The 27,734-nt window shown below is 54.2% G+C and overlaps 1 protein-coding gene across 2 annotated transcripts; it reads right to left on the reverse strand.

The window, feature by feature from the left end:
- Window positions 1–648: 648 nt before the first annotated feature.
- Window positions 649–27,734, reverse strand: Ldlrap1 (low density lipoprotein receptor adaptor protein 1). 2 transcript variants are annotated; one of them, XM_036178711.1, is made up of 9 exons: window positions 27,552–27,734; window positions 17,917–18,059; window positions 16,782–16,894; window positions 15,161–15,275; window positions 10,308–10,380; window positions 9,903–9,986; window positions 8,914–9,044; window positions 7,280–7,314; window positions 649–6,209 (listed from the first exon to the last, which is right to left on the reverse strand). In XM_036178711.1, exons 1-9 carry the CDS (start codon window positions 27,634–27,636, stop codon window positions 6,065–6,067), a joined length of 924 nt encoding a protein of 307 aa, XP_036034604.1. In that variant the 5' UTR covers window positions 27,637–27,734; the 3' UTR covers window positions 649–6,064. The 2 variants fall into 2 exon arrangements, with proteins under 2 accessions (XP_036034604.1, XP_036034605.1); XM_036178712.1 differs by lacking the exon at window positions 27,552–27,734 and adding an exon at window positions 18,206–18,430.

Genomic DNA, 27,734 nt, shown 5'->3' on the forward strand with positions numbered 1-27,734 from the left:
CTCGGGCTCATTCCGTGGCTCATCACAAATCCTCGCACCAGACTACCAACCCCCTATCCTCCAGATGAGGAAAGAGATACAGGCTATTTGATACAGATCATGTGTGCAATGACCTAATGACAGGTCTAGGATTCAAAGCACCCCACTCACCCTGTGTGTGGCCACGGTTCAGTCATCCAGGCACCTGGACTGGCAGTTTGAGCTGCAAACAGTAATGAGCCAGAGGGCTGCAAGCTGATGCTCCTACACACTGGAGCTTTCTCCAGGGGCCTCCCCCGAACTCTTCTTATCCTACTCACTTCCTTCAGTAAAGTGGCCTCTCCATTAAGAGCTCAAGGGGCTTCCAAATATGGTCACATCTCAGCATGCCTCTCAAGCGTTGGGTTAGTCCCATGCCCATTGAGGATTTCATTCCCCACTATAAACGAAAAGGCTCTCTGGCAATAAAGTCTAGAATGGGCAGCAAAATGGCTCAGCGGATAAAAGTCTCCTGAAGTCCAATGGCATGACTCCAATCCCTGGAACCCACCTAAAGGTAGAGAGAGAGAACACACTACAAAGTTGTTCCCTGACCTCCCTACACGTGCATCATATCATGTTACACTTGTGCCATACACACACAGATTCTAGAACCTTTATTTGAAAACATTTTGGAAAGCAAGATCTTTGGCCAGAATCTAGAGTTAGACTCCACAGAATCAACAAAGCAGCCCAGGAAGGTTTGCAGGGCTGCTAGCAGGGAGCAGTGAAGACCCAGGAAACCCTCAACCAGTGCCCGCTGGGGAGTCTGTGGAACTGGACCTTGGTGGCCAGCAAACCTATGCTGCCACTGACCTGGGGCTACCCAACCTCACAGGGCTCTCAGGAACCTAAGCCAGGTCTACCCCTTCTGCCATGGCTCAGTCATAGCCTCATGGAGCCAGGTAGTGCCTGGACACCTGGCCATGGAGGGACTCAGACAGGGCCCCAAACATCAGAGCTACCAAGCCATGGAGGGTATCTCTAATCTTCCTACCCCTTCTGAGGTCCAGCTGGGCCACTCCCCTCACTCAGCAGCCCACCTGGTACCCCTGCAACAGCCCTCAGTTCCTCATTGTCACGCTGGTGCAGGCAAGCCTGCGTGACCAGGGACTTCTGGGAACCACGGCCCCCACCCCTTGGATTATGAAGGGCCAAGAGCAGAGGTCTCTTGTCTTGCAGAGACAAGGCCAAGCTGGTCATCAGCAGACACTTGCAGATGTATTGCCTAGCAGTGTGGCCTTGTGTCCCAGCCCACACCTGGCCTTGTGTCCCAGCCCACACCTGTCCTGGCTGGAAGCCCCAAGTTGCCCCAGCAGTACTGTGCTGGCATTTAGTCAAGGCTGTTCTGGCAGGAGCTCCCAGGAAGCAAGGTCACGTTCTCTGAGTGTTCCTAGTGACCTGCAGAGGCAGGGCCACTCCAGGACAGCAAACATGGGATCTGAGTCTCAGGCTCGCAGTAACCTCTATGGGCCTCAGTGCCTTCACCTCCCATAGGCTGACACTACCTAGTCTCTACAGCAGCTCCAACTGTGTAGACACAAAGTGTTCCCTTCCAGCCCTCTTGCACTGGCATTCACTGTCTCTCCTGTGGTTAGGATACCCTCGTGCTGGCAAACTAGATGATGTCATCTGGGAAAGATGGGGCCTGATGTGAGGGCACATGGTTCTGCTGAGTCCCAAGTTGGGCATGTCCGGAGTAGCAGCATGAGGGATCTGGGAAGAGGCAAGTCCAGCTGACCGATCTATGTGGTTGGCACCTGCCAATGCTGCCTGTGCAGTCAGGCCCCAGCGGCAGCTCCCGGTGTAGTCTATGCTGCCCACTGCTGGTGCTGCTGGTCTGCAGAGCAGCAGAAACAAGTGTTGGATTCACAAAGCCTGGGGTTCAAATCCCAGACTTAACCTCTTCCTGAATGTGAGCCTCAAATCAGCTTGCTTACCTTTCCTGTCCCCCAGATACCCCATCTAAGAAGTGAGACTATATGGGATACCTATCTACAACTTATTGATCAGGGAGGCCCCAGAGGTCACCAAAACTAGATGCTAAGATTCTAGTGCATGACACACACATTGGTTGTATGACACAGAGATCAAACTCCGACCCAAAGCTTCCTCCTTGCTGACTAGCTTTCAGTGCTCAAAGGAGCCATCCAGGCCACTGTGGGTAGGAAATACATCAGCGTTACCAGCACTCAACCCTGCATGCTACAATACGGACCTGCCATGCACAATGTGCCCACTGGTGCAATGCTGGCATGAGGTTATGGGGATAAACCAACAATTCAGGATTGAGACCTGCTCTAGAGAAGGAATTCAGGCCTGGAACCACAAACACGGTCAAAAGTCCATGGTCAGGGCAGTGGCAGGCCCAGGGAGGAACTTACTGCTGTTCTGCTAATGGACATGCTGCCACACTGCCACTTAGGTTTATACCTATAGCTCAGTGCTGCCCTTAACCTTGGCCGGGGTGGCTTCTCGGCATGGCCGGCAGCGGCTAGCCGTTCACAGACTCAGTGGGTCAAAGTTGGGAGACGGTGACTGGGGAGTGCTCAGCCCGATAGGGCATCTATGCCCACCTTTCTCACACCCCTCCCACGGATCAGGGCACACTGTGAAGGGAGGACAAACAATGCTGAGCGCTGGGTGAAGGAAGAGAGCCGTGAAATGCTGTCCTTAGACAGGACACGGTCAGCACTCAGGAACTCACCAAAGCTGTGGTCACCTGCCCACGATGACCAACAGGACCAGCAGGCAGGACTTACAGGAGACTCAGCGGGTTACAAAAAAGGGAAAAGGGGAAAAGAATGTGCTGGAGTTGGGGGGTGGGGCAGGAGGGTGAGTAGGGTGCACAGGACCAAGATGATGTTTATATGTTGTCAGATAAATGAAAGATTCAATTTTTAAAGTAGTTCTAAGACCACCTACCCACCTGCTAGTGTGCCAAGGCAGACTGCTAATGCTGAGGTCGGGCACAAGGGCCCTGACCGCTGCCCAGGGAGGTGGTGCTAGGTCAGATTCAAGCCTGTGTCCCAGGAACAGCAGCTGAAAAGCCCTGGCCAGGTTTAATTGTGATGGCTTCTCCTGGAGAGCCAACCCAACATCTACCCAGAGGAGCTGAAGGTCACATCAAATCTGAAAGGTGGCTTTGTTCTACTTCATCTGTTATGCATGAAAGAGCGGGCGGCCAGGCTCAGGAGCCATAATTTGAGGCATCCGGAGAATAAAGGCGTTGGCCAAATTTAAACAGAACGATGAGCTTGTTGGGTGTCTTTTCAAATTATGGAGAAAGAAGAAAGAATTCTTTAGTCTGCTCTGATGTACTTGGGCCCTGCAGGAAGTCTGCTCGTTGGCTGGCATCAGAGGGCTCTGCCTCTGGATGCTTGAAATAGGACTATTACATAAATGCCCGAGACCCCCACAAGCTACAGGAAGCAGGAGGAGCTGGGGAATCCCCAGACAGAAGCCCATGGAACTTGAGGAATGCAGCCTTGCTGGAATGGTCGGTCACTGAGTCTGGGCAGGAGGACATGAGCAGCTGAATCCTAGCTGTCTCTTGGGAAATCCCTACATGACAGGATAAGGGCATGAGATGGGGCCCTGGTCTTACCAGGGACTCAGGACAGGGCTACCTTCCGATCTATGCTCGGTGCCCTCAGCGGTAGGAATGAGATCTCCGTGACTTCTGTAAGTCAGCTGGCACACAGGAGGAGCACTAAGAGTGATACTTGCCGTCCCAGAGTCCACTGGGACTTTACACATTCGATCCAAATGTCCTTTTGCTTTGAGATAACCTGTGGGCCACTGGAGGTATGAACTACCAATAATGCAATAATGGTCAACAGTCTCAACTTAGGGACTGCTGTACCCTGCTTAGAGACAGGAAAGCCGAGGCTCAAGGAAGCAGGTAACTAACCCAGGGCCAAAGCTGGACGTTAGGTCTCTTAAATCACTGAACCCCCCACCTTCTGCCTCTGTCCCCATCACACAAAGCCACACAAGCTGAATTCACATGGGCCATGCTCATCCTTAGCACTGAGCCCAGGACCAGAACATGAGTAACAGAGTAAGCCTGAGTCACTGGAGAGTCGTGGGAACAATACAGTCCCTGGGAAGGGGTGCACATGGGCACACTCACACCTCACACACTCATGTCTCAGGGGCTGAGTCTGACCAGAGCATATGGCTAGACACACTGTCAGTGTCGACACACTGGGCCATTGGTGTGGTCTTGATGCATCGCCCATCAGTGACCTGGCCACACAGAGACAGTTGCAAAGAAAGATACCCTGCAGCTCATCAACAGGGAACCTGCCATCACCCTCTATTCCGGTCCTGCGTGGACATGTGGCCTACCCCAGTCTCTGGACACAGTGTTGCTCACAGCACCAAAGGGCAGGAGCCACGACACTGCCCCTCGTCACCAGTAATACCCCCGAGCGGAGTGAAGCTTATACATAAAAAGGGGAACATTTATTGTTTCTTCCTCACCAGCAACACCCCCAAGAGGTGCTTATACGTAAAAAAGGGAACATTTATTGTTTCTTCCTCAGAGCTGCCTTTCCAGCTTCACCCAGCAGCCTGGGCATCAGGAATGGGAAGTGGACAGCCTGTCAAGACCACAGTACCACCCAACACCATAGTAGTCCTTCGCACTCAGGACCCTGGAGCTGGCTGGGGAGAAGGAGCTACCCTTGTACTAGTGAGGATTCTCCAAGTGCCTTCCTCAAGGCAAGGGTCTGACTCAGCCACCTGGAGCTGGGAACTAAGTCATGCGGTTTTCCTGGGGCTACTGAGACCTGCTTATAAGCCTGGCCACTGGGAGTTCCTAGCGATGCAACGATGCCTGTGGCTTGGCTGAGGTTCAGGATGCCAGAGCCCACGGGACCAGCGAGACTAAGACAGCTCACCACTGGACTGCCCGACCACCAGGTGGGGTGGGGGACCACTGGGGCTGCAACGTCAGGAAGATGCTTCTGGAGGATTCCGTTTCACCCGTGGAATTGATAGACTTCAGAACACATCTCCCTGGAAGTTAGCAGCGTGGCAGCTAGCAGGGCATGCAGGCCCGAGCCAGCGCTGTGTGGAAAGGCACCAGATGGTTTGTTATGAAACACATTTTGGTCAGAAAATAGCTGGGGCTTTTTGGTTCTTGGGAGGACAACAAGCTGGAGAGAAGGGAGGTGTGGGCCGTGAGAGGTGGGCGGCACAGACAGCAGCTTTGGTATCAGACCTGGGTTCTATTCTCAACTCCACCCCCACCCAACATGTGTTGCCTCAGTTTCCTCATCTGTAAAATGGATGAAAAGCATTCTGCCACAACCTAGTGCTAAGCTTTGGTATCGTTCCAGGAATTATGGGGCGGGGCATGGGGGAGCAGAAGATAGGGCACAGACAAGGACACACAGACAAAACAGAGGAGCAGGCCCAGCTTTGTCTGTTGGGGAGCCACAGAGGCGATCCCCACGGTTTCAGTGAGACTGCAAGTCTAGGCAGCTGGCACACTAGGTCCTAGCACTGCACAGACCACCTCAGGGACTGTGGCCCTCTTGTGGAGGGCGGGCAGGAGGCAAGCTCTACTCCCACAGCACCAGCACGGCCCTCAAACCATGTCGGTTCTATGAGAGGTAAAGTGCAGAGCTACATGTCTTTGGTCAGGGGCTGCCCCAAAGAAGCTGAACGAGGGCCCCACCTCCCCTAAAGTCCATGTCCCCTCCAGTGCACAAAGAATAACAGGCTCTCGCTGCCTGAGGAGAAAAGGAACATGGAATGCTTTGGTCATTGTCTTGACACCCACAGCAGGATGGGGCACCAGGAGGCCAGGCCCTGCCCTGCACACACCGCAGGTACCTGATGCAAACCTGGTTTCCCAGTATGGACCAGGAGTCACTGACTGGATATTCCCGGCTCGCTCTGCCCTCTCTCCCTGATGACTGTGCAGCTCACATCTGCAAGAGCGGCTGGCGGCTCCTGGAGATGGCCACCCTGCTACATGTGCTTTTTGGTCCATCACAAGTCAAGGCCAGTGTGTCCTGCCAGTCCCAGGCCCTCAGAAGTTGAAAAAGTCATCCTGATCGATGCCACCGCTGTCAGGCTTGTCCCAGTCAGTGGGCGACAAGCACTGTTCATACTGGATGTCCTGTGCCGAGAGTCCAGTGTCCAGGACTTGAGGGTTCGTCCGTGACTGCGCCAGCCTGGAAGAGAAAGCAGTGTGAGCCAGGCAACAGGTGAGGGGCTGGCAGGGGCTAAGGAACAGCCACAGCCTTGCCGGCACTGGGGCAGAAGGGAGAGGACGTGAGTGGAAAATGGCCAGCCTCAAAGCTGAGCAGGAGAGTTAGAGCCCCCGACAACAGGATGCCCAAGAGGGTCAGAGCCCTGGGGCAGGCCACGATACCTACTCTAACAAAGGGCAGTTGTGGGCAGGAAGTGTTCGGGCATGAGATGACACTTGCCATAACCAGGGTTGGCATGTGCTTCCCAACAGTCACACAAGGAGACAAGCCTAATGTCCAGAAGAACCTGGAAGGTCTGAACAAGGAAGCCCTGTCCTCAGGAGGGGCTCCTGGGGTGTGTGAAGGCCTGAAGGAAGGTCTCTGACAGCACTGAGCACATGCAGAGTCCCCGGGGCCAGAACTGTGAGCTGATGGGTGAAAGGGGTGTTCATGGTCAGGATCAGCAGACAGGGGGCCGGTCTGGGCCCAGGGCTCACACTACACAGGGATCTGTTTGAGGTGGCTAATAAGGACCCGCGGCAACTGAACACGCTGGAAAAGCAGATGAAACTGGTTTTCAGGTGTGGGTGGAAATGGCCACTGAAGCAGGGGAGTGGGGGAAGGGCTGCTTCCTTGAGAAGGGCCTCACCTGCTGCTCACCCTGGCTACATCGAGGGGTGGAGGGGAGGGAAGGCCAGAGGGCAAAGGCGCTAACCCTGAGGAAAGCCCTGAGGCAGGCAGCCTCTGACAGTGCCTCACATCCAAAGGAGACAAGGGAGGCCTGAGGACCCAGACTCAGGACTAGGAACCCAAGTGGCCCAGGCTTCGCCTGCAGGCTTCTTCATGTTGCAAAATGACAAGCTGCTCTTGCCACAGAAAGCATTCTCACACATGAGACACCCTGCTCCCTGTCCCTGGAGGAATTCAAGAATTGCTGTGTAGATGGCTAGGGCTCTCTAGTTCTCAGTCAGGACAAAGGCCCAAGGGTAAAGAGTAGCCAGATCCAGCCGGAGGCCCACACACATCCCCAGTACAGGCCCTCAGAGTGTTACCTTGAAAATGCTTCATCCAGGCCATCATCCAGCTCCTTAAAAACAAAGAAAGAAGTAAGAACTCTTGAGTTGGAGCCATGTTCCCCAAAGGAGCTACAGGGACCCAGGGCCTGTATGTGTGTTGGGAGGAGGTGCCTAGCATAGGCAGCCCTCATGCCCATGGACCCAAGTTGGGGCCCAGGACAAGAGAAGGCATGTCTCAGCTAGGCAGTAGTGGCATACACCTTTAGTCCCAATACTTGGAAGGTAGATCTCTGAATTAGAGGCCAGCATCTACAGAGGGAGTTCTAGAACAGCCAAGGTTACACAGAGAAACCCTGTCTCAGAACCCCCTACTCCACTCCACCCCTCAAAAACAGAAAGAAAAAGAAAAGGCATGTCTGAGGCCTCTGCACCTTCAGTGACCCAGATAAGTCACAGCTCCTCTGAGACTTAGCTTTTCCTTCTGTAAACTGAGGGACATGGTTTCCACAGCTTTCCAGCCCCAAGGGGAAGCACAGAGAAGGTTTGCCTGCACCTGCTTCATGCCCACTGCCAGCCACAGTCCTGCGCTAGTTCAGGGTAACTGATATTAGGACGTCTCAGCCTTAGGGGTTAAGTGCTATGTGAAACCCTCCAGGCCGTTAGGACACATGACAAATGGCAAGGACGGGCCTAGGCAGCAACAGACAGGTACAAGGGATACCCAGGGTGATCCCAACAGAGGAGACCTGACAGCTGTCTCGAGTCCCATCATGCCATCATGTGAAAAGAGAAACTGGCCTGGTGGCACAGGCCGGGGGTCCCAAGCCGTGGAAGGTTGGGGTCCTCCCTGAGGGAGTGAAAAGACTGACACAGAGAGGCGGGTGGATCTCTGAGTTCGAGGCCAGCCTGGTCTAGAAAGTGAGTTCCAAGACAGCCAGGGCTACACAGAGAAACCCTGTCTCGAAAGCAAAACAAAACAAAACCAAAAAACCCCAAACAACAATAAGAAAAAGAAAGGATGGAGCTATGACACGCACAGGGGGTCATTCTGCAGATGCTAGAGCACGGTCCCATCGGTCACTGTCATGTGCTGATGAGGATGCTAACATCGGAAGTGTCTGTGGGGCACTGGAATCTTGGTGCTGGTTTTGTAATGCAGTTTGAAGCCAGCCACCTCCAAATGAAAACTGAAATTAACGGCCATTCAGGTTCCTCTGGGAGATGCTGTGGCAGGTCGGTGTCATCGCTGAGGGAGTAAAAAGGCTGACACAGGGGTCAGGTACTGGCTATGAGTCCTGAGAGCCTGCAGCCTGGCTATGCACTCAGACAGTTGAGACGGGAGGGGTACCAGGCACAAACCTGCCATGCCTAACAAGGGAGCCTTTGCTGATCAGAGAGGGAAGAGCCAGACACCCAGATTCAGAGTTGAATACTGTGAGGAGATGGCCGTGCTGGGAACCAGGCCTGCTGGGGACACAACCTTGGGCTCAGAGGGGACATTGTTCAGCTACTCCACCCAGGGCCTGATGGGCTGGCTGGCTCTGGTCCTGCCAGAGGCCCATAAGTCACGATGTCAGAGCCTGGGTCTGGGAAGCACTTCAGGCTTGTTCAGAGACCTGGCTAAAACTCAGGGGATCCAAAAACCATGCCCAGGCCACAGAACTACTCACCCAGACAACACTGTTGTTGCCCAAGACTTGAGGCCGCAGTGTGTCGTCCATGTTGTTGGTATTAGCGGTGACCGTAGACAACGGGGCCTTAGCTACCTCTTCCAAATCCAGCAGGTTTCCAGTGACAACCACTATGAGGGGTCAGTTGGGGGCATCAGGAGGACATACATCTCCTCTAGCCTCTTCCACAGACACATTCCGGTACCCCTGCACTAGACCAGTCCTGACTAGCTCTGGGACTCTGATCTTGTCCAGATGTAGGCAGACCTTGATCATCCAGAGCCCCATTTTGGCACCATCCACCCACCCATTACCCACCCCCAGCTACAGGACAGTTGCCCACAGGAGAGAACCTGTGGCTCCTGAGGGCAGACCCTGGAGCCTGAATATTCATAACATAAAATGAATGTTTAAAAGTGCACCAAGTTAAAAAAAGATCAAAATAACATATATTGGGGCTGGAGAGATGGCTCAGAGGTTAAGAGCACTGTCTGCTCTTTCAAAGGTCCTGAGTTCAATTCCCAGCACCCACATGGTGGTTCACAACCATCTGTAATGAGGTCTGGCCCTCTTCTGTATACATAATAAATAAATAAATCTTTTTAAAAAAAAAAAGAAGAAATGCACCAAGTAGCCAGGCAGTCGTGGCGCACACTTTTAATCCCAGCACTCTGAAGACAGAGGCAGGCGAATCTCTGGGAGTTCTACAGAGTGAGTTCGAGGATAGCTAGGGCTTCACAGAGAAACCGAGTCTTGAAAAACCAAAAACAAACAAAAGCGCACCAAGTAGGCTGGGATGTCTAACAGGCTGTAAGCAGACAGGAGCACATACAAGTTGACACGTATATGCGGGGACATGCCCGGATAAGTGGGCATCAGAACAGCATCTTCTCACAAGACACATGTACTGCTGATTTAACAGAACAGAGCGAACAGCCAGAGCTCAGGAGGGAAGCCTGGACCAAGGTAGGCACAGGGCCAAGACTCACAGCTTTTCAATGAGGAGGTGCCGTCACATCGGGTCCCTGAGGCATCGCCTCCCTCCTGGTTGGCTTTCTCCCTCTTCTCTTTCTCTGTGGGATGAAGACACGACACACTGAGGCCCTTACTACAGACACTGTCTCCACAAGCCACTGGGGAGAAGGCAGGCTCAGGGCACTCGGGCAGTATGGGGCTCCACCAGGAGGAAGGACACCTTCCAGAGTTCACTTAAGCCCGAACACTCTGAAGAAGGGGGAAGATGGCCTTTGTCCAGATGGGGAAACTGAGGCTTAGAGAGGTAAGAGGACCTGTTCAAGACCACAAGCCCAGTAGGAGATGAGGCTCAGGCCTGACTTCGGGCCTGCATCCATCCCTGTTCACATCACTCACGATGCCCAGAAGGAAAGACTCACCTTCCTTGGACACCTGCCAAAACTCAAAGGCAACTTTGAAGGCCTGGGCTACTGTGAGGGTGACAGCTTGTGCCTGAAAAACAGGAAGTGAGGATGGGGGTGGGTACAGTGTCAGCCAGCAAAAGCAAGTATGAACTGGAGGGCTGGGGCACCCACCCCATGACAGGCTCTGGAAGGCCCAGGGGAGGAGGGAGAGGCCTAGCTCCTCCATTTCCCACAGCAGCCTGGGGCATAAAGAGGCCACACTCTAGAGAGGCAGTTGGGGCCCGATGCAGCACCCCCTGTCCAGGCCCTCCGACAATGTCATTCACCTCTCCTTTTCCCTTCCCTTCAGGCATACCTAAACCAACTGTGAGGACTACTTCTGGGAATCCTCAGGGTTGTCGGAGGATTCCCTCCACTCAGAGCCCTTGACAGGACAACAGAAGCAGGGAGTGGAAGGGCCTAGCCATGCCTTAATGAACTACAGCCAGAGAGACAGGGACCACACTGTCAGAGCTACAGGGCACTTGGGGGGGGGGGAAGCGGCTGCTAACTGACACCCCAGCAAGGTGGGGGGTGGCAGAACCAAGATGTCGGTGATGCTAAGGACAAAAAGCCATCCAGCACTGTGGCCAGCCTATGAGCAGATGCCTTGGCTCCCACTTCAAACCCCCTCTCTCTCCTGTCACCAGCACAGGGCTCTACTGCCCAGCTCACCTCCCTCTGGAATCTACTGAAGGAGTGTCCTCAGCTCACATGCCCACAGCCCCATGTGAACGCTTCCTTACAAGTAAGAGAGGTGCCACAGCTCAGCTACAGCCCTCAGGTGGCAGTGATGGCGTCTCAGGTCCCAACTGTCACACAGATCTGCTGCAGTCTCCTGTTAGCCCAATCCTGGGGTACCCAGCCCAGAACTCCAAGTGGAAGCAGAAGTCAGGTGCAGACAAGTTCAGGCTTAAGTAGCCTCCACCAGACAATTCGATTTAATTGAGAAATAAATTTGGGGCCAACGGCTTCAAAACTCTTTTTAAAAAAAATTCAAAATCTCCAAACTGACTGATCTGCGCCAATTAAACTTCCCGAAGTATAAAACTTCATTTGAATGTCTCCGTCATTTACATTTTTGATGGAAGTGAGGCTGCTTTATGGTAAAGCTTAAATATGGTAATTAAGTATGAAAGTCTTCACAGCTGTTTACAATTTAAGCTGTCACGTCTGAATCAAGTTTAATAGACCCAGTTACCATTGAGAATTGCCCATGAACTAAAAATATGGGCTAATTACCAGCCAAGTCAGATCTCCATGCTCTGGAGCAAGGGCTGGTCACCCATGTGGCAGGACCACAGAAACACCATCATGTCTGCTGCAGGAACCTAAGGCAGGGGTTTACTCTGTTTACACAGATCTGGTTCGTTTGCACACATTCCTGCTCCTCTGTCCTGGTGTCCTGTACAGTAAGTCATATAAACATGTAACCCGAGCAGAGGTGTGGAGCGATGTGTGCAGATGCCAGCAGGTCTGGGCCGGGAAGGCCTCGGGGTGGCCTGCTTCTCCAGGGACCCCCAGCAGTATGAGTCAGAGGAACACTCAGCAGGAAGACTTGCATTCCCCAGGCCACTGCGTGGCCCTCCTGGGATTCTGCTGTGGATCTGTCTTATGACCCAGAAGCTTCCTCTTGGTCCAGCTGTCCATGTCCCTGTCTCGTTCTGTCTAAGCAGGCTATATCAGGAAGTCAAGGAGGGCCAGATGTGCAGCCCAAACCAGGCCCTGTGCTCACCAGCAGCCCTGCCAGCGCTTCCCTGGCTCCCATACTAATCTCTACGCCAAGATCCCTCCAGAACACCAAAGTCCACATGAAGGAAATAGCCCTGTCACCTCTGCCGGACAGAACTGGGGTCTCCTATGCCCACATGGGGAGCCCAGCCTCCTCCACCTGCACTTCTGATCACAGAGGCTGTGTTTGTTAAGCTGAGGCCTCTCACATGAGCATAGGAAACCACTTCCTTGCAGCGACCTTCTGATCATGCTCAAACAAGACCAGGAAAGGGAGTCCTTGGGCTGCACTGTGGGGGACCCCAGAAGGAAGTCCTTTCTCCAAGCTTCTTGCTTGGCCAACAAGGAAAGGTGGCGACTCAGTGAGGGCCACATCTGCACCATGGGTCCTGGAGGCTGACAGGCCCAGCATACCACAATCAGGTTGTACTTTCGCACATTCAACCCCTAAGCCCTCAGCTTGGCACACTCGTGTTCACTTCTCCACTCATCTTTTAAGGCCCCAGTCTCTGGGTGTCTCCCTAACCTCCAGGTCCAAAAACCTCCATCTTAGAGCCAAGCCCCAGACTCAATGTCAATTCCAGCCCTTCCCCCCAAGACCCATGCAGCAGGTCTGTATTGCACACTGCAGAGCCTTGTCCACAAACTGGAGACAGCTCATAGAAGGAGGAGCAGAGCCAAGGCCTCCCCACTCATCTCTGCTTCTCCCTCTGCTAATCAGGAAATCTCTGGAAGTTGTCCACACTGTTGGCCCACTGAGCTATGGCCTTAGAGCCCAGCTAAGGTCTTGAAGCCCTGGGAGGAACTATACCACTCCAGGGTGACTTGGAAACCCTGGGTGACAAGAGGTAGAAATAGGTGGAAGACAGACCACAGCCAGGTCATGCACAGAAACAAGCGGCTGGGTGTCCAGCAAGAGCCCTGCCCCCAACCCACGAGGCTCCACTAGCCACAGCCATGGGGTAGCTGGCTTCTGCTTTCCTCAGCAAAGCTCTCTAACCTGGGGCAGGCTGTGGACAGTCCCCTGGCACAGGCCTCCTTCTGAATGGCTGGGCCTGCTCCCTGTTCTGCACAGAACCCCATCCCGGAGGGAGCTGCTTCCTGTGATCATGCCCCTCCAACCGGTGCCCACACTGCAGCAGTGACTTAGGGCCAGCAGCCCTGCCTGGTGTGGTCAGCGAGGCGGAAGGAACAAACAGTGGCAACACAGTAAGTTTGGGGTTTTAAGTCAATGTGGCCTCATTCACACCAAAGTCTCCAGCCATCTGTGGGAACCAGGCTGTCATGGGAGAAGCCACCACTGCTCAGGGCCCTGCAGGACCCCAGAGGGATGACTGGTAACATGGAGTCTGCAAGGAGATAAGGCATGCAAAAGAAATGGGGCCTTGAAACGATCCCAGGGGTCAATGAGGTGACCTCCTCATTCTGCTGATAGGTAAGCAGAGGGAGCTGGACAGGGTTCCCCCATGGTTACACAGCACACCGGCTGTTCCCATTCTCCTGAATGTCCTGTGCACAGCAACCAAACCTCACAGGCAGGATCAGATTGAGGGTGTTGAGATGGGGAGATAAATTACCACCACAGGGACCTGAGGGGGGGATCAGAGAGACAGCAGCAGTGTGATAATGGACAGTGTGGAGGTTTGAAGGATAGGCCTGTGTATCTGAATGCTTAGTCACCAGGGCTGGCACTATTTGAGAAGGACTAGAAGGCTTTGGAGGGGTGGCCCTGTTGGAGAAAGTATGTCACTGGCGGTGGGCTTTGAGGTTTCAAAAGCCCACATGAGGCCCGATGTTCTCTCTGCTTTGGGATCAGAACTTCACTCTCAGCTACTGCTCCTGTGTCTGCCTGCCCGCTGCCATGCTCCTCGCCATGATGACGATGGACTAAACCTTTGAACTGTAAGCCAGCCCCAACGAAATGCTTCCTTTTCTAAGGGTTGCCTTGGTCATGGTGTCTCTTCACAGTGACTAAGAGACACGCTATGGGAAGATGGTACACAGGTGCCTCTGAAAATAGAGGATGGCTCCACGAGGCCAGGACTGCAGGGAGACTGTGAAGGTACTCTAGGAGGTAGGAAAGAGAAGACATGGCTCTCTCCAGGGCTGCTGAAGAAATGCAAGCCCACTGGCCTATTCTAGCCTCTTCCTAGGACTGGAAGGGGATGAATCTGTGTTGTTTCTTGTCATTTATTCCTGCAGCCCTGGGAATAGGAACCTGGGGCCCCAGAGACTGGAGTTCTCGTGTGTCCTTTGATGGAGAAGGAAAAGGTCTCATCTCCTTGCCTCTGAGAACCATGAGCCTGGTGATCGGGGTCTGAGCTGTTGGCAGATGCAGATGCTGAGCCAGATGACACCAGGAGCCTCCTCACACTCAATCCTCAAAGGCCCCAGAAACAAGCAAGTCAGAACAGCTCCAGCTGCTCCCTAGTCACAGCACGGGCTGGAGACCACCAAGGTACCTCCATCACTCAGCCCATCAGCTGTGGCCAAAGGCAAGGACAGGAAGCTCCCGTCTCTCAGCTGTGCAGAGGTGAGGGACTCTGGGCTCAGGGCTCACTTTGCACCTGGCTAGCTGTGCTATCATAAGCAAGGCTGCTGGCTGCTGGGGTGCGTCTTATTGCAATCGAAGGGCTTAAAGAAAAGCAACAGAGTCTTAACCATTTCCACCTTATGGAACTGCCCTGGAGACCAAACAAGAAAACACTTTGAAGCCCAGCTCCAGAATGGGCACAGAGGAGGTTCCAAAGGAGCCATTTGCCTCCACCTGACCCCGAACGCCTAGTCCAGAGAAGACTCACTTTTACCTTGCACTGGGTTCCTCTGGATTCCCATCCCCAAAGCTAATTCCTACAGGGCCTGCACCCCAGACTGTACGAATGACAAGAGATTCACAGCTTCAAACCCAAGCAATCACATCACTGAAAGGGATATGCCCAAGAGACATGGGCTACTCACGGCCCACAGCCAGGCAGTCCAGCTAGTCTTGGCCTGATTCTGACTCCAGCCCTCACAGTGCACTCTCACGCCCGCTTGAGATTCCCTCCTGTGATTAAGTCCCTGTGACTGTCCCCTCCAGGCCTGGCCCTCCCACTGACCACTTTCCGCTTGGTGCAGAGAAAGGCGTGGCACTCCAGGCTCTCGCTGTGCTGGCTCTGGGCGATGTAGGCGAACACTTTGTCATGCATCTTGTCTGCGGTGCAGTAGGAGATCCTGAAAAGCAGGCAAGAAGTATCACCAGGCCTGCACGGCACCTCACCACATCTGGACGTGCATGGCATCTGACCACACCTGGATGTGCCTCTCCTGGGTCTCAGAGAGTCTGCTGCCTGGTCTCCACCAGGGCAAGCCTCTGCAGATCTGGCCTTGGCATCCTGAGTCACCTACAGAGAGAGATTCAGGCCAGGCAGGGAACACGGGGAATAAGGAATGAAGAATGTGCCTTCTTCTTTCTCTCCACACCACACTGAGCCACAACTCGAACAGGAACATCTGAACCCAACTGCACACCAGCCAACGCACCAAAGACACACAGATTCTTCCTTGTTTAACCTCTGAGCCATCCCCAGAGCTGGGGGTCTGGGACACAACGCTGCTGATAGAGCCAGGGTGTGAACTCACAAGCACAACCTGAGGGGTCTGTGTCAACTGACAGGAAGGAGAAGCAAGACACTGCCCTGCCTACCGCTTCCCTTCATGTACTCTACACCAGACACCAGATAATATCCAGGACCATGAGCAAGTCCTCCTGGAACTGGGGCTGGGGCTGGGGCCATGTGAAGATGACCTGCCCAGGAGCCCCAGTGGGGGCGGAGGAGACATATCAGCTTCCTCTGCAGTTAATGGTGACCCTTCAGGTTTCTGCCCACAACCCCAGAGCCCCGACACTCATTGCCTGTTCTGTCTATCCTACTTCCATTTATCCTGAGACTCAGTCAGGGGAGGGGCTGTTGGCTGGGGACACAGCTCAGCAGATTCACCCCTCACTGATGCAGTCCCAACTTTCATCACATCCTTTCAATAACACCACTGATCACCCCCAGAAGGGAAGAAGGGGGTGCCATGTCCCCAAGTGCTTTGGCATCTGGCCTCCTGCTAACCATCAGCCAGATCCTGCAAGGAGCCACCTCCACTGTGAGGTCTTCCCAGGTTTCCCCTGGCACACCCTCCTTCTCAGCCCTCTTGGGGAACACAGTCTCTCATATCCTTCCCTCCATTCCTTTCCAGACTGGAAGTGCCCAGAGGGCAGGGGCTGGCAGGCACTTGGAAGTGTTGGCTAAGGGGTAGCCTGAAGCCCATGGAGCTGAACCCTACCTCCCTAGGATCGGAGAAGGAACATCTCCATTACTGCTCCAGATCCTGCATGAGGCCTCCCAGGAACACTGAGCCAGATGATCAGGTCTGAGCACTGTGTTCAGAGCAGAAAGAACAGGCAGGTTTCACAGCAATGTGTGGCCAAGCACAGGCCCTCTGGGCCTGCGTCAGCTGATTAGAGGACAGGAGTGCCCACCATCGCAGCCTCCCTGTGAACTGTGGGTTACTTGCTGGCACTACGTTAACAGCACAGGGAGGCAGGACTTGCCCCCAGCCCATTTTACAGATGAGGGAAATTGAGGTTTCCCGCACCCCAGAAAGAAAGCTGTAGAGCCCAGATTCAGACAGGCCACTCCTATCATTCCGAGTGGCAGAGCAGACATGGCCACTCCCTGCTGAGCATACCTGTAAATGGACACGTTCTCAATGAGCTGGCTAGTGAGGCTGTCCGTCAGGATGATCCCCCGGGGCGACACCTTGAGTGTTACCTTCTGCAGTTTCTTCCCGCTGGCCTTGGCCTAGGGACACACAGGGGTCAGAGGAGCCTGTCTGGTGGTCTGTACCTCACTGCTCCAAGGCCCCTCAGCTCACCCTTGTGCTGGCTAGTTTTTGTCAACTTATATAAGCGGCAGTCATCTGGGAAGAGGGAGCCTCAATTAAGAAAACACTGCCATCAGACTGGCCTGTAGGCAGGTCTGTGGGGGCATTTCCTTGAGGGGTGATTGACATGGGAGGGCTGGGGGGGGGGCGCGTTAATGCTGTGTAGATGGTCCTGAATGTAAGAAAGCCCACTGAGCAAGCCATGAGGAGCCAGCCTTTGGCTTCATTCCGCCAAGGTCTCCGCTTCAGTTCCTGCCCTGACTTCCCTCAGCGATGGGCTATGAAGCAAGTTCAGGACAAACAACCCCTTTCCCTACCCAACTCATTTTAGTCCGGGTTCTAGCACAGCAAACCAGGACAGCCCTCCTGAGACACAAGCAGACAACCGCTGCCCACTAGCCCCTGATGTCTGGAACACTCACCCTCACAGGAGGGGCTCAACACCCCCTGTCCGGGAGGACATGTAACTGGGAGGAAAGCTACACAGATTGCCACAGCCCAGCACCACGACCTGGGGACCCATCTCCACCCACGTGCCAGGGCCTGAGCCACAGGTCAAGGCCACCCTAGGGAATCGCCTTAAAGGGCCCACACCCACTCAGAGGTACGGAGAGGACACTTTAGTGAGCCACACAGCCAAGCAGTGAGAACATGGTAAATGGAGAACAACTTCCTTCCTTCCTTGGAGCTAGTGAGTCACCAGGAGCCTGAGGTGGGGAACTCAAGGCTTGAAGCAGTCAAGGCCAGAGTGGCCTGAAGAGGATGCTGACTGCCTCTTACCCGCAAATACAAAGGCAATCTCCATAAACACCACTGGGCTGGACACAGGAGATTCAATGTGTGCCCGGCTCAAGCCCGCATCACACAGATCCCACCTGGGGCAGGGCAGCTGGGGCAGGGCAGCTGGCCCGGGGTCCCACTCTCCTGTCTGGACACTCACTGTGGCCACGATCCTCTTGACAGCAGCTGCAGATAACTCCTCACCCTTGGGCCGCTCCACCAGCGTCATGCCAAGGTACTTGAGGCTGAAAACCATGCCCTCCAGCAGTGTCTCCCGGGTGTCAGTCCAGTTCTCTGGCAACTCTGGGACAGGACAGGCAGCCCTCAGAGTGCTGAGCAGGCCTGGCTCTCACCACCCACCTCCTCGGCACACCTACCAAGGGCCCCGGGGTACCCCCATCTTTACTTTAACAAACCTGACCAGCTCCACATACACTGTCCCCACTCACCCTTAGGAGCACCCACAACCTGCCACACACACTGCAGACAGCCGCTCCAAAGCCCAGGAAGTCAAACCAAGCCACAGAGTCAAGATTTGGCTATGCTATCTCAATGTCGATGCTGAGGTCGAATGGTCCCACCTCGTCCCTGAGTCCTCAGTCTGGTGCTTTGAGATGGGGATTATCACACTCTGGTGATTTGAAAGAAAAAGGTCCCCAAAGGGAATGGCACTGTTAGGAGGTGTGGCCTTGTTGGAGGAAGTCCGTCACTGTGGGGTGGGCTTGGAGATCTCTTTTGCTCAAGCTTCGCTCAGTGTGACCCTCAGTCTACTTCCTGTTGCCTGCATGCCAACATGTAGCAGCTACTTCTCCAGCACCATGTCTGCCTGCATGTCCTGCCAAGATGATAATGGGCTGAACTTCCCAACTGTAAGCGAGCCACAATTAAATGTTTTCTTTATATGAGTTGTCGTGGTCATGGTGTCTCTTTGCATGACTAAGACACATGTTATAGCGAAGGAAACGGAGGCTCAAGAGTTGAAGGCACGGGCCAAGAGCCACCATGGTGGATACAGGTAGAGTTACCCACCAGCCAGTACATCCTAGTTGAAGGCACGGGCCAAGAGCCACCATGGTGGATACAGGTAGAGTTACCCACCAGCCGGTACATCCTAGCCCACAGTCGCCTTAGAGATGGGCAGTCTGGGGAGTAAGGACCAGCAGAGATAAAGGCCTAAGGAGAGGGACCAGGGCTAGAGCTAAATGATGGCACGTGGGAAGGGTGCTCCAAGATGTCCTGGCCATCACTAATGTCAGCAAGAAGGAGGGGTGAGCCTAGGTTGAAGGACAGGGCAGGGGAGAGTTGGGAAGGGCCTCACCTGGCCCTCAAGCAGGAAAGAGTGCTGAGGTAACGGGGGAGTACCGACGCCAAGGGAAGGTTTGGCCAGTCCCCAGTTCCTCCTTGGAGCCAAGGCTAAGGACACCCATCACACAGTGGGAATCGGAGCCAAGCTTACTTGAGAGAGCAATGTCACTGGGGATGAGTGCACCGCCCTGTCAGGGCCCCTCCTGTCACCCCACAAGTGCTATACCCACAGGAGGTATGACTGTGCCCATTCACACACCAGCTGGGATGGGAAGGCCGTGATACACGCTTAGGACACTCCTGTACTGTCAGGAATGGGAGGAATCCTGGGCTCAAGGGACACTACCATGTCCCTGCCCTCTCTGGGTTCCCTGTTGCTTTCTTTGGTCGTGTCCCAGAGCCTTGGGTTCCAGGGACTCCTGTAGTGGGTAGCCATTCCAGCCTTGGCCTGGAAGTTCCAACCCCCATTGAGGCTTTGGTAACGGTCACCCCTACAAGGCGGGGCTGAGAGAGGACACTGAAGACCCAGGATACAAATGAGAGGGCTCTCTTGGTGCCTGGAGCCTGGAAGCTGGAGGTAGACTGAGCAGAGTTCTCCAGAGAACACTGCTGGACTGAGCCATACCTTTGCCAGACCCTACAACCTACCTATCCCTTCATTTGTAAGTTACCCCACAAAATAAACCTCCCTTTTAACTATGTGGAGTGGCCTTTATAAATTCACCAATGTCTAGCGCCCAACGTGGGGTTCGAACCCACGACCCTGAGATTAAGACTCCATCACTTCATTCACACGGCTCATGATCTGTGTTGAGCAAGATGCTGTCCCTCACGGACACCATGTGTTTGGTGGGTAGGAGATGTGAAGAGACCTACAAGTATTACCCCTCCTCTTAGACCCAGGTGAGCAGGGACTTCACTGACTGGTTACCCAGAGCCTGACACACAGCTGGCACGCATTGTCCTAAACACCCTTAACCCCTGCTATGTTTGACAAGATGCCCTCCAGGCCTCCTGAGCCCCGACTGAGATGACCTAAAGCCCAACATGTCCCATCCATTAGATCCTCCAAAAGGAAGCAGAGAGTCCTGTGGATCTCAAGTCCTGTGTCAGGCAATGAGGACCCCAGAACAACTCCCTGTTCTGGAAGAAACCAAGGCTCACAGCACTATCTCCAGGACAAGCAGAGCCACCATACCAACCAAAGTAGGCACAGCAGCCCTGAAGGTCTTTCATGCCCATTCTATACCTGAGGATCTGGAGTGCAAAAGGCACTGACTGGTCCATCCTCCTCATCACTGGACCACACAACCTGCCCCAAGGCAAACTGCCTCTGGTTTAGTCAAAGGTAGAAGAGGTTCTTAAGTATTTCCTAATAACCAATGCTGCTGCTTCACAGCCCAGGATACCCAGCCCACCACTTCCAACCTGAGACACACCCCATGCCCAATGCCTGTGTCCTTGGCAGACATTGCTAATAGATAGCGGCGCTTCCATGTTTCTCCACTATGGCCTCAGGCAGGCAATACTAATCAATCAGGAGTGACCTCTTCTCATTATCCATCTCTGCCTTAAGGCAGACATCCTTCCCCTATCTCTGGGTCCCACTCTCCCATTTCCTCTGGCTCAGCCCTTTCCTGGCCCCTGTCCAAAGCCACTTCCGCTCACTTCATTCCAGAGGGCCACAGCCTGCCAAGGTCACTGGTGATCTCTTTGCTGTCAAAACATTCTCTCCTCCTTGACCTCAGATGCTTGACATTTTTTTACATTCCTCCTTCCCTGGCCTGACCCTTTTCTACAATGCTGCCAACTTCTACACTGGCTACCAGGTTCAGCCTCAGCGACCCTCTACCCAACCCTTTACTTGATAGATGACTCAGCTGAAGCCCAGAGAGGTGTAGAGCCTGTGCAAGACCACACAGCAGGTCAGAGAGAGGAGACGCCTACAGTAATAGCTGGGGTGTTTGAAAGATCCCCCTCCTCTCTGAACACACACACACACACACACACACACACACACACCACAAGCTCCTACACACAGTGCAACATCTACTTTCTCAGTGTCCAAAGTGTTCTTTCCAAGCAAGGTATGGCAGTGCTCACCTGCCATCCCAGGAAGAGGCAGGAGGATTCTAAACTAGAGGCTAGCCTAGACCACACCTTGAGATCTTCTATAAGAAACAAACCTTGACGGGCGGTGGTGGCGCACGCCTTTAATCCCAGCACTCGGGAGGCAGAGCCAGGCGGATCTCTGTGAGTTTGAGGCCAGCCTGGGCTACCACGTGAGTTCCAGGAAAGGCGCAAAGCTACACAGAGAAACCCTGTCTCGAAAAACCAAAAAAGAAAGGAAAAAAAAAAAAAAAACACCTTTAATTCCAGCACTTAGGAAGCAGAGGCAGGCAGATCTCTGTGGGTTTGGGCCTGGCCTGGTCTACATAGCCAGAGCTGCACAGTGATCCACACATCCAGCCTCTCCAGGGCACCTAATCAGAGGTAGGCAAGCTAGCCCAGTGGCTAAGGGCAAGGGCCTTAGCTTGATATTCTGAATGACCCTGAGTGAGATCTCCATGAGCCTCAGTTTCCTCCTCTATAAAATGGGGGGAAGTAGTTTGGGGTGTTGTTTAGCTGGTACAGTGCTTGCTTAGCATGCATGAAGTCCTGGTTTCCATCCCTGGTACCCCAGTACCCATAAATCAGGTATGCTGGAACATGCCTATGGTCCGAGCACTTGGGAAGTAGAGGCAGAAGGATGGGAAGTTAAAGATTATCCTAGGCTACACAGTCAGTTAGAGGCCAGCCTGGCATACACAAGACTGTTTCAGAAAAGAAAAAAGGAAATCAAGATGAACTGGGAGCTGAGAGAAGACTCGGCAGTTAAGAGCATTGCTGAGCAGGTCTGGTTAGAGAGCTCACAGGCTTCCAACTCCAGCTCGAGGGGGATTCCATCTGCCTGGCCTCTGTGGGAACCTGCACTCTTGTGCATACACACATTGTTAAAAATTAAAAATAAATAAATCAAGGCAGAGTGTGGTGGCAGGCACATGCCCCAAATCCCAATAGGTGGATCTCTGTGGACTCAGGCCAGCCTGGTCTGCACAGTGAGTTCCAGGCCAGCCAGGGCTCCATGGTGAGGCTGTCTCAAAAAGAAGACGAAATAGAGAAAGCAGCTGTCTGAGGCTCACAGGGCTGTTCAGACTGTGGGGATAATGAGACAAGTGTGGCAAGGGAGGAGGAGGCTGAGGGCCAGGTCCCAGGGCAGGTATCTGCAGGCTTGCTCAATCCTGGCTACGGCTGCCGCCACCAACAGGGCTCTGCCGATCCCTCCCACAGCAGCATCACCCATGCCCAGCAGCTGCCTCTGCCTGCCTTTCTTCAGAGGACATGTCCTCAAGTCTGCTCCCCAGGCTGCCATGCCGGCAGGGCCCCTGCCCTGAGTGTTTCTGCCATTGCCTCTGCCTGCCTGTCCTCCTCTCCTGCGCTTCGGGACACGTGACTTGCTCTTCACAGAGGTTCTTCGACACACACCTCCCACCCCCCCCCCCCCCCCCCCCCACCCCCCCCCCCCCCCCGGCACCCACAACTTCCTCAAGAAAGAGCACTGAGCCAAACAGACAGACCAGTGTGGTCTCCTACCACCAGACACCACAAACAGCAGGGAGGCAGGGCTGCATCCCTTCCCAAGCAGAGCTCCCAGAGGCCCCTGGGCAAATACAGGCCTGCACCCTAAGCCTTATTCCAGTCCGAGTTATTTTCAGCCCTGTGGTGGGTAATGACTCCGCTATTTTCATTTTGTAATTTTACAGATGACCTGCTGTGGGAGCTAGCTGGGGAGAGACCACAAGTCCAGCCTAGCTTCAGCTGGCACCACATGCTCCTTTCTCGTCGAGGCCCCCAGAGGGGTTAGGACTATTTGGGTATCCTGCCCTGGCCCCCACTGCCAGGACCTGGCTGGGTGATATCTGAACATCAGAGCTGCAGCCAAGCCACAGGGACAGTGAGGATGAGCCTCTGCTCAGGGACCCAGTTTGGTTCCCAGGCCTGGTGGGGGTATCTTGGAAGCTGCAGGGGCATCCTAGAAGGGACCTAAACTCTTCCCTGCCAGGAACATGACAACCTTCGACAAATTCAGTGGGTCTTTCAGGATTTTCATGTGAAACTTTCAGAATGTGAACAGACTAAGAACCAGGCATGACAGCAGATGCATGCCTTTGATCCCAGCACAGGAGGCAGAGGCAGGTCGATCTCTGTGAGTTTGAGGCCAGCCTGGTCTAGAGTGCATTCCAGGACAGTCAGGGCTACACAGAGAAACGCTGTCTCAAAACAAAACAAAGACTAAGCCAATTTCAAAAATGAAAACCACCAAGAGCGTTCTTGAAAGTGAATAATTAAGTGATTGCGACCTCAGCCAGAGCTTCCTCATACTTACGTATACCAGAAGAACATGGTCAGGTCTCTAGGGCAAGGAAAGGAGATCAGTCCCTCAACCTTCCTGCACCCGTTTCCTTACTTTGAACTAGGTAACGGTACCCACTCCATGGGACTGTCATGAGGACAGATGAGCTCACTCACGACCCTGTCTGACACAACACCAAGAGCCCCATAAGTACCAGCCACTGTCGCTCAAGCACAAAGGGGCTTTAATGCACATGTGGCAGCTTACTGAGTTTTATGAAGTCACTATGTCACCACAGGCAAGAAATACAATGGAGACTCCTCAGTGAGAGCCCTGAGACTCAAGCCCCACACCCCACCCTGCAACCACCAGGCCCCTTCCCATGCAAGGCAGGGCGACACACGCCACATCACCCAGAAACTAACTGACCCCTGTCAACAGTGGGTGACCTGACTCCTCAAACATCCTGTCCCTCCCTCAGAAACCAGACTGTGAGGAGCCTCTAGTTCAATGGCCCTCAGACCTGCCATCCCACCGGCCAAATGTTCTTCGCATGTTTTTTCCCTCCCTGGACTCACCTGTCTTCCAGGTCAGTTTCTCAAGAGAGGTGGCTGCCAGAACCTAGCACCCTGAGCCCCTCCACACAGACCACTTTCTGACACAAGATGCCAGCACCTGCCGCTCTGCCTGCAGCCTGGAAGACAGAGGTTCTCAGTGCCTGTGGTGCCTCGCAAACTGGAGTCCTGTGGGCTCCATCTGCAACATTCTCCAAACATCACAAAGCCAGTGGGTCTTGCTCCAGCCATTGCCATTCAGGAACAAGACAGCATAGTGCTAATTCTACCTTGAGAGACCTCTGAACTAAGACTCAGAGGCTGCCCCACTGTCCACTCTGAGGGCTTCCTTCCCTTCCCAGCTGTCCTGACTATACATACTTCCCTGGAAAATCCTCCCAGGTAACCTGCACTTGAACCCACGCCACAACTGCTATTTCTAAAATAGCACAGTCACTACCCTATCTGAAAGAGCTGCCCCTCCGCTGCTTCATCTCATTTTTCTAGCATTCGATGCTAAGCCCTGCCAACCATCTCCGGCCTTCTCCCTCTGTCCTTTCCCCCACCAGAAGTGAGAACCGCCACACTTCACACTACCAGAGACATACTCAGACTCGCTGTGCCTCCGCTGCTGTCTCAGGCATGGACATTCTGGGTTTTTTGGTGTTTTGGTTTATTTTTGTTTTGTTTTGTTTCTGAGACAAGGTCTCTCTGTTATGTGGCCCTGGCTGTGCTGCAACTAACTGGCTTGTAGTCCAGGCTGGCCGGGAACTCAGGGATCTACCTGCCTCTGCCTCTCCAGTGCTGGGATTAAAGGCATGGATTAAAGGACTATGCTCAGCAATATTTACATCCCTATACGTAAATATGAACAGACCCCATATAAAGTCTTTCGTTATCCTTTTTCTTTAGGTTCTTTGACAGGCTAGCACAACCCTACAGAAATCTGAAGGCCAAAGCCGCCCCAGAACCTTTAGGAAAAATACATAGGAGTTGGGGAGAATATTCTGATTCTGGGCATTGAGATAAATCTTTATGGTTCCCAGAAAGGCAGAGAAAGTGGCCATGAGGAGGAGAGGGTCCTCTTTCCAGGTCAGGCCAGCGGCTCTGCCCTCTGAGCTTTTATTTTTTTTACACTTTAGCAGGTGTATGGGGGAGGGAGTGTGTGTACCAGAGTGCACGTGTGGAGGTCACAGAGCAACCTTTGGGAATCAATTCTCTTCTTCCACCACTGGGGACCCAGAGACTGAACTCAGGTCCTCAGGCTTGAGAGCAAGCTCAAGTTCCTCTTCCCATCTAACAGGCTCTGCCTTTGATCATGAAAGCTAGACCCAAGGACTGGCTAGGTCCCAACCTTTGATGCTGGGCACACCCAAGGCCTTCCTCTCTAACCTGTGTCCATATTGTTTCTGGGAGTAGCCAGCCAAACCTAGAGTAGGGGTCCCTAGCTCCCCAACAGCCAGAAAACCCAAGGTCTGTGGCTAAAATCCCTAGGCTGGAAAAGCTCTGCCTCAGGACACGTTCTGTGCCCGGAGCCGTGGACTTCACTTCCCTGTCGTTATCTCTAACATGGATTGGAAGATAAGACTCCCAAACTCCGTCACCTCCCAGGAGCTAACAAGCCAAACACCAGAGACAAAGCAGGAGCATGCGTTCATGGAAGCCACCCCTAGGCAAGTAAAACACACAGACCCTCCCAGAGTCCCAGGAAAGTAAAGCTCTTCTTGGTAAAATAAGATTAGGAACTTGATACTTAACCAAAGACAGGCCAGGCTCCTGAGGAGCTCAGAGCTTTGGGAGGAACAGGAAGAAGGGAACAGGAAGAAGGGAGAAGAGTTCTGCTTCCCTCCAGGGTACAAACAAGCTGAGGCCCCATCTCAGAGCTGGCCAAACCTGGTTAAAAATTAGGTTTAGCCAGGAGGACATTGACATGGTGGTGCACACCTTTAATCTCAGCACTATGGGAGGCAGATGCTCAAAGCCTGCCTGGTCTACATAGCAAGTTCCAGGCCAGCCTGGGCTACATAATGAGACCTTCCCACTAACCTGGAAAATACATTAGTTTAACTAACACCTAGCCCAGGCTGGCCTCAAACTCGCTTTTTGGCACAGCATGACCTTGAACTTCTGATCCCCAGGCTTTCAGCTCCCTAGTGCTGGGATTACAGACATGTGTAGATACAAAACAATGTGTGAAGTGCTGCTGCTGGAACCAAGTACTTAGGACCAAGGGACTTCCTGAAAGCCGGGCAAGCACCCTACAAACACACCACACACACATCTCCAGCCCCACAAGAATTATTTTATCCCCATTTTGCAGGCTGGGAAACAAAATCATCAAGAACAAGTGACCTGCCTTGCCTTGGCTGGAGCAGGCAGGGAAACCTCACCATCCAAAATGTACCCTGCTTCTCCAAATCCATCTCTGCTCCCTGGCTCCCTCCCCTTCAGACCTCTTCCCTACCCACCCTTCTCCCTTGTCCCAGGAGAAAAACCACAGGGTTCATCCACTGGAAGGAAAGGTCATGCTCCGAAGTCCTGGTCACATCCCACAAATTTTTGAAGGGTTATTTTGGGAGTCAGTAAGTGTGGAAGATGGTACATGCCCTGCCCAAGGGGCCCCTGACCCCACCCCCACCAGCAGGCACCAGCACACGTTCCCAATGCCAGTCGGGGCTAGGAGGAGCCCACAGCTAGAACACCGAAGTGGGAGAGAGGGAGAGAGGAGGAGCCGGGGCGGGCTCCCTAGGCCCAGACACGCTGGCGCTCTAGGGACCAGGGAACTCGGGCTCCCCTGGTGGAGCCCCGCAAGGCAAGGTGCTAGCAAGAAGCTGGGGGCGGGGTGGGGGGTGGGCAGGTACTACCAGTGGAAGAGGCGAAGGGCCCCAGGTGGATGTGGCAGGTGAGGGTGTGCCAGAGTCCAGATGCTTTGGCTTCACACCAGGAAGGTAAGGCGTGGGTGATCCCATATGAACGACTCCCAGAAAGGGAGGGACCTGAGCTAGGTTTCTCAGGCCTCAGGGGAGGGTGCCAGGTGACGGCTCCCAGAGAGTAACCCGAGAGGTGGCTGGGGGAGGCTCCTCTCCGCCCTTCCAGACACCCGGGAGAAGTGGCAGCTAGTCTGAGTCTGCCTTCTGCCTAGGTGCCCAGGGATTTGGACAGCCCCCAAGGGAAGGTACAAGGGAAAACAGGGTTTGAAAATAGCCTGGACGCCAGCCTTGCTACCTGGACGCGTTCAGAGAAGAGGACGAGAGGACCTCGGGTGGCACCGGGGCTGAGCTCGCCCCTCGGATCAGGGACCTGCGGGACCCAGCGTCTAGAGGGGACCCTGTGGGTTGCGCTGGAGCTGGTGGAGAGGCTCTAGGCGTTCTCACCGCGCCGCACCTGCGGACCCGGAGTTCCGCCCGCTACCCGCCCGCTGACCCGCCCCAGAAGCAGCCGGACATGACCCCCGGGGCCCGGCCGCGCGGGTCGGGACGAGGCCGCCCCGTCCACCTTGGCCCCGAGCTGCGCGGAGGCCCGACCACGGGCGCACACACTCACTGCGATGCCGGCCGCCCGCCCAGCTCTGCTTGGCCAGACTGGGGCTCCGGATCAGCGCGCGCCCCGCCGACTTGAGCGCGTCCATGGCCAGCTCCGGTCGCCGCCGCCGCCAAAACTCCTCCAGGAAAACTTTCCGCCGGGCCAGGCGGCGCGCGCCCGCCGCGCTCCTCCCCAGCCCTCCCC

This window comes from Onychomys torridus, chromosome 2 (genome assembly GCF_903995425.1).
Source record: "Onychomys torridus chromosome 2, mOncTor1.1, whole genome shotgun sequence".
Lineage (NCBI taxonomy): Eukaryota > Metazoa > Chordata > Mammalia > Rodentia > Cricetidae > Onychomys > Onychomys torridus.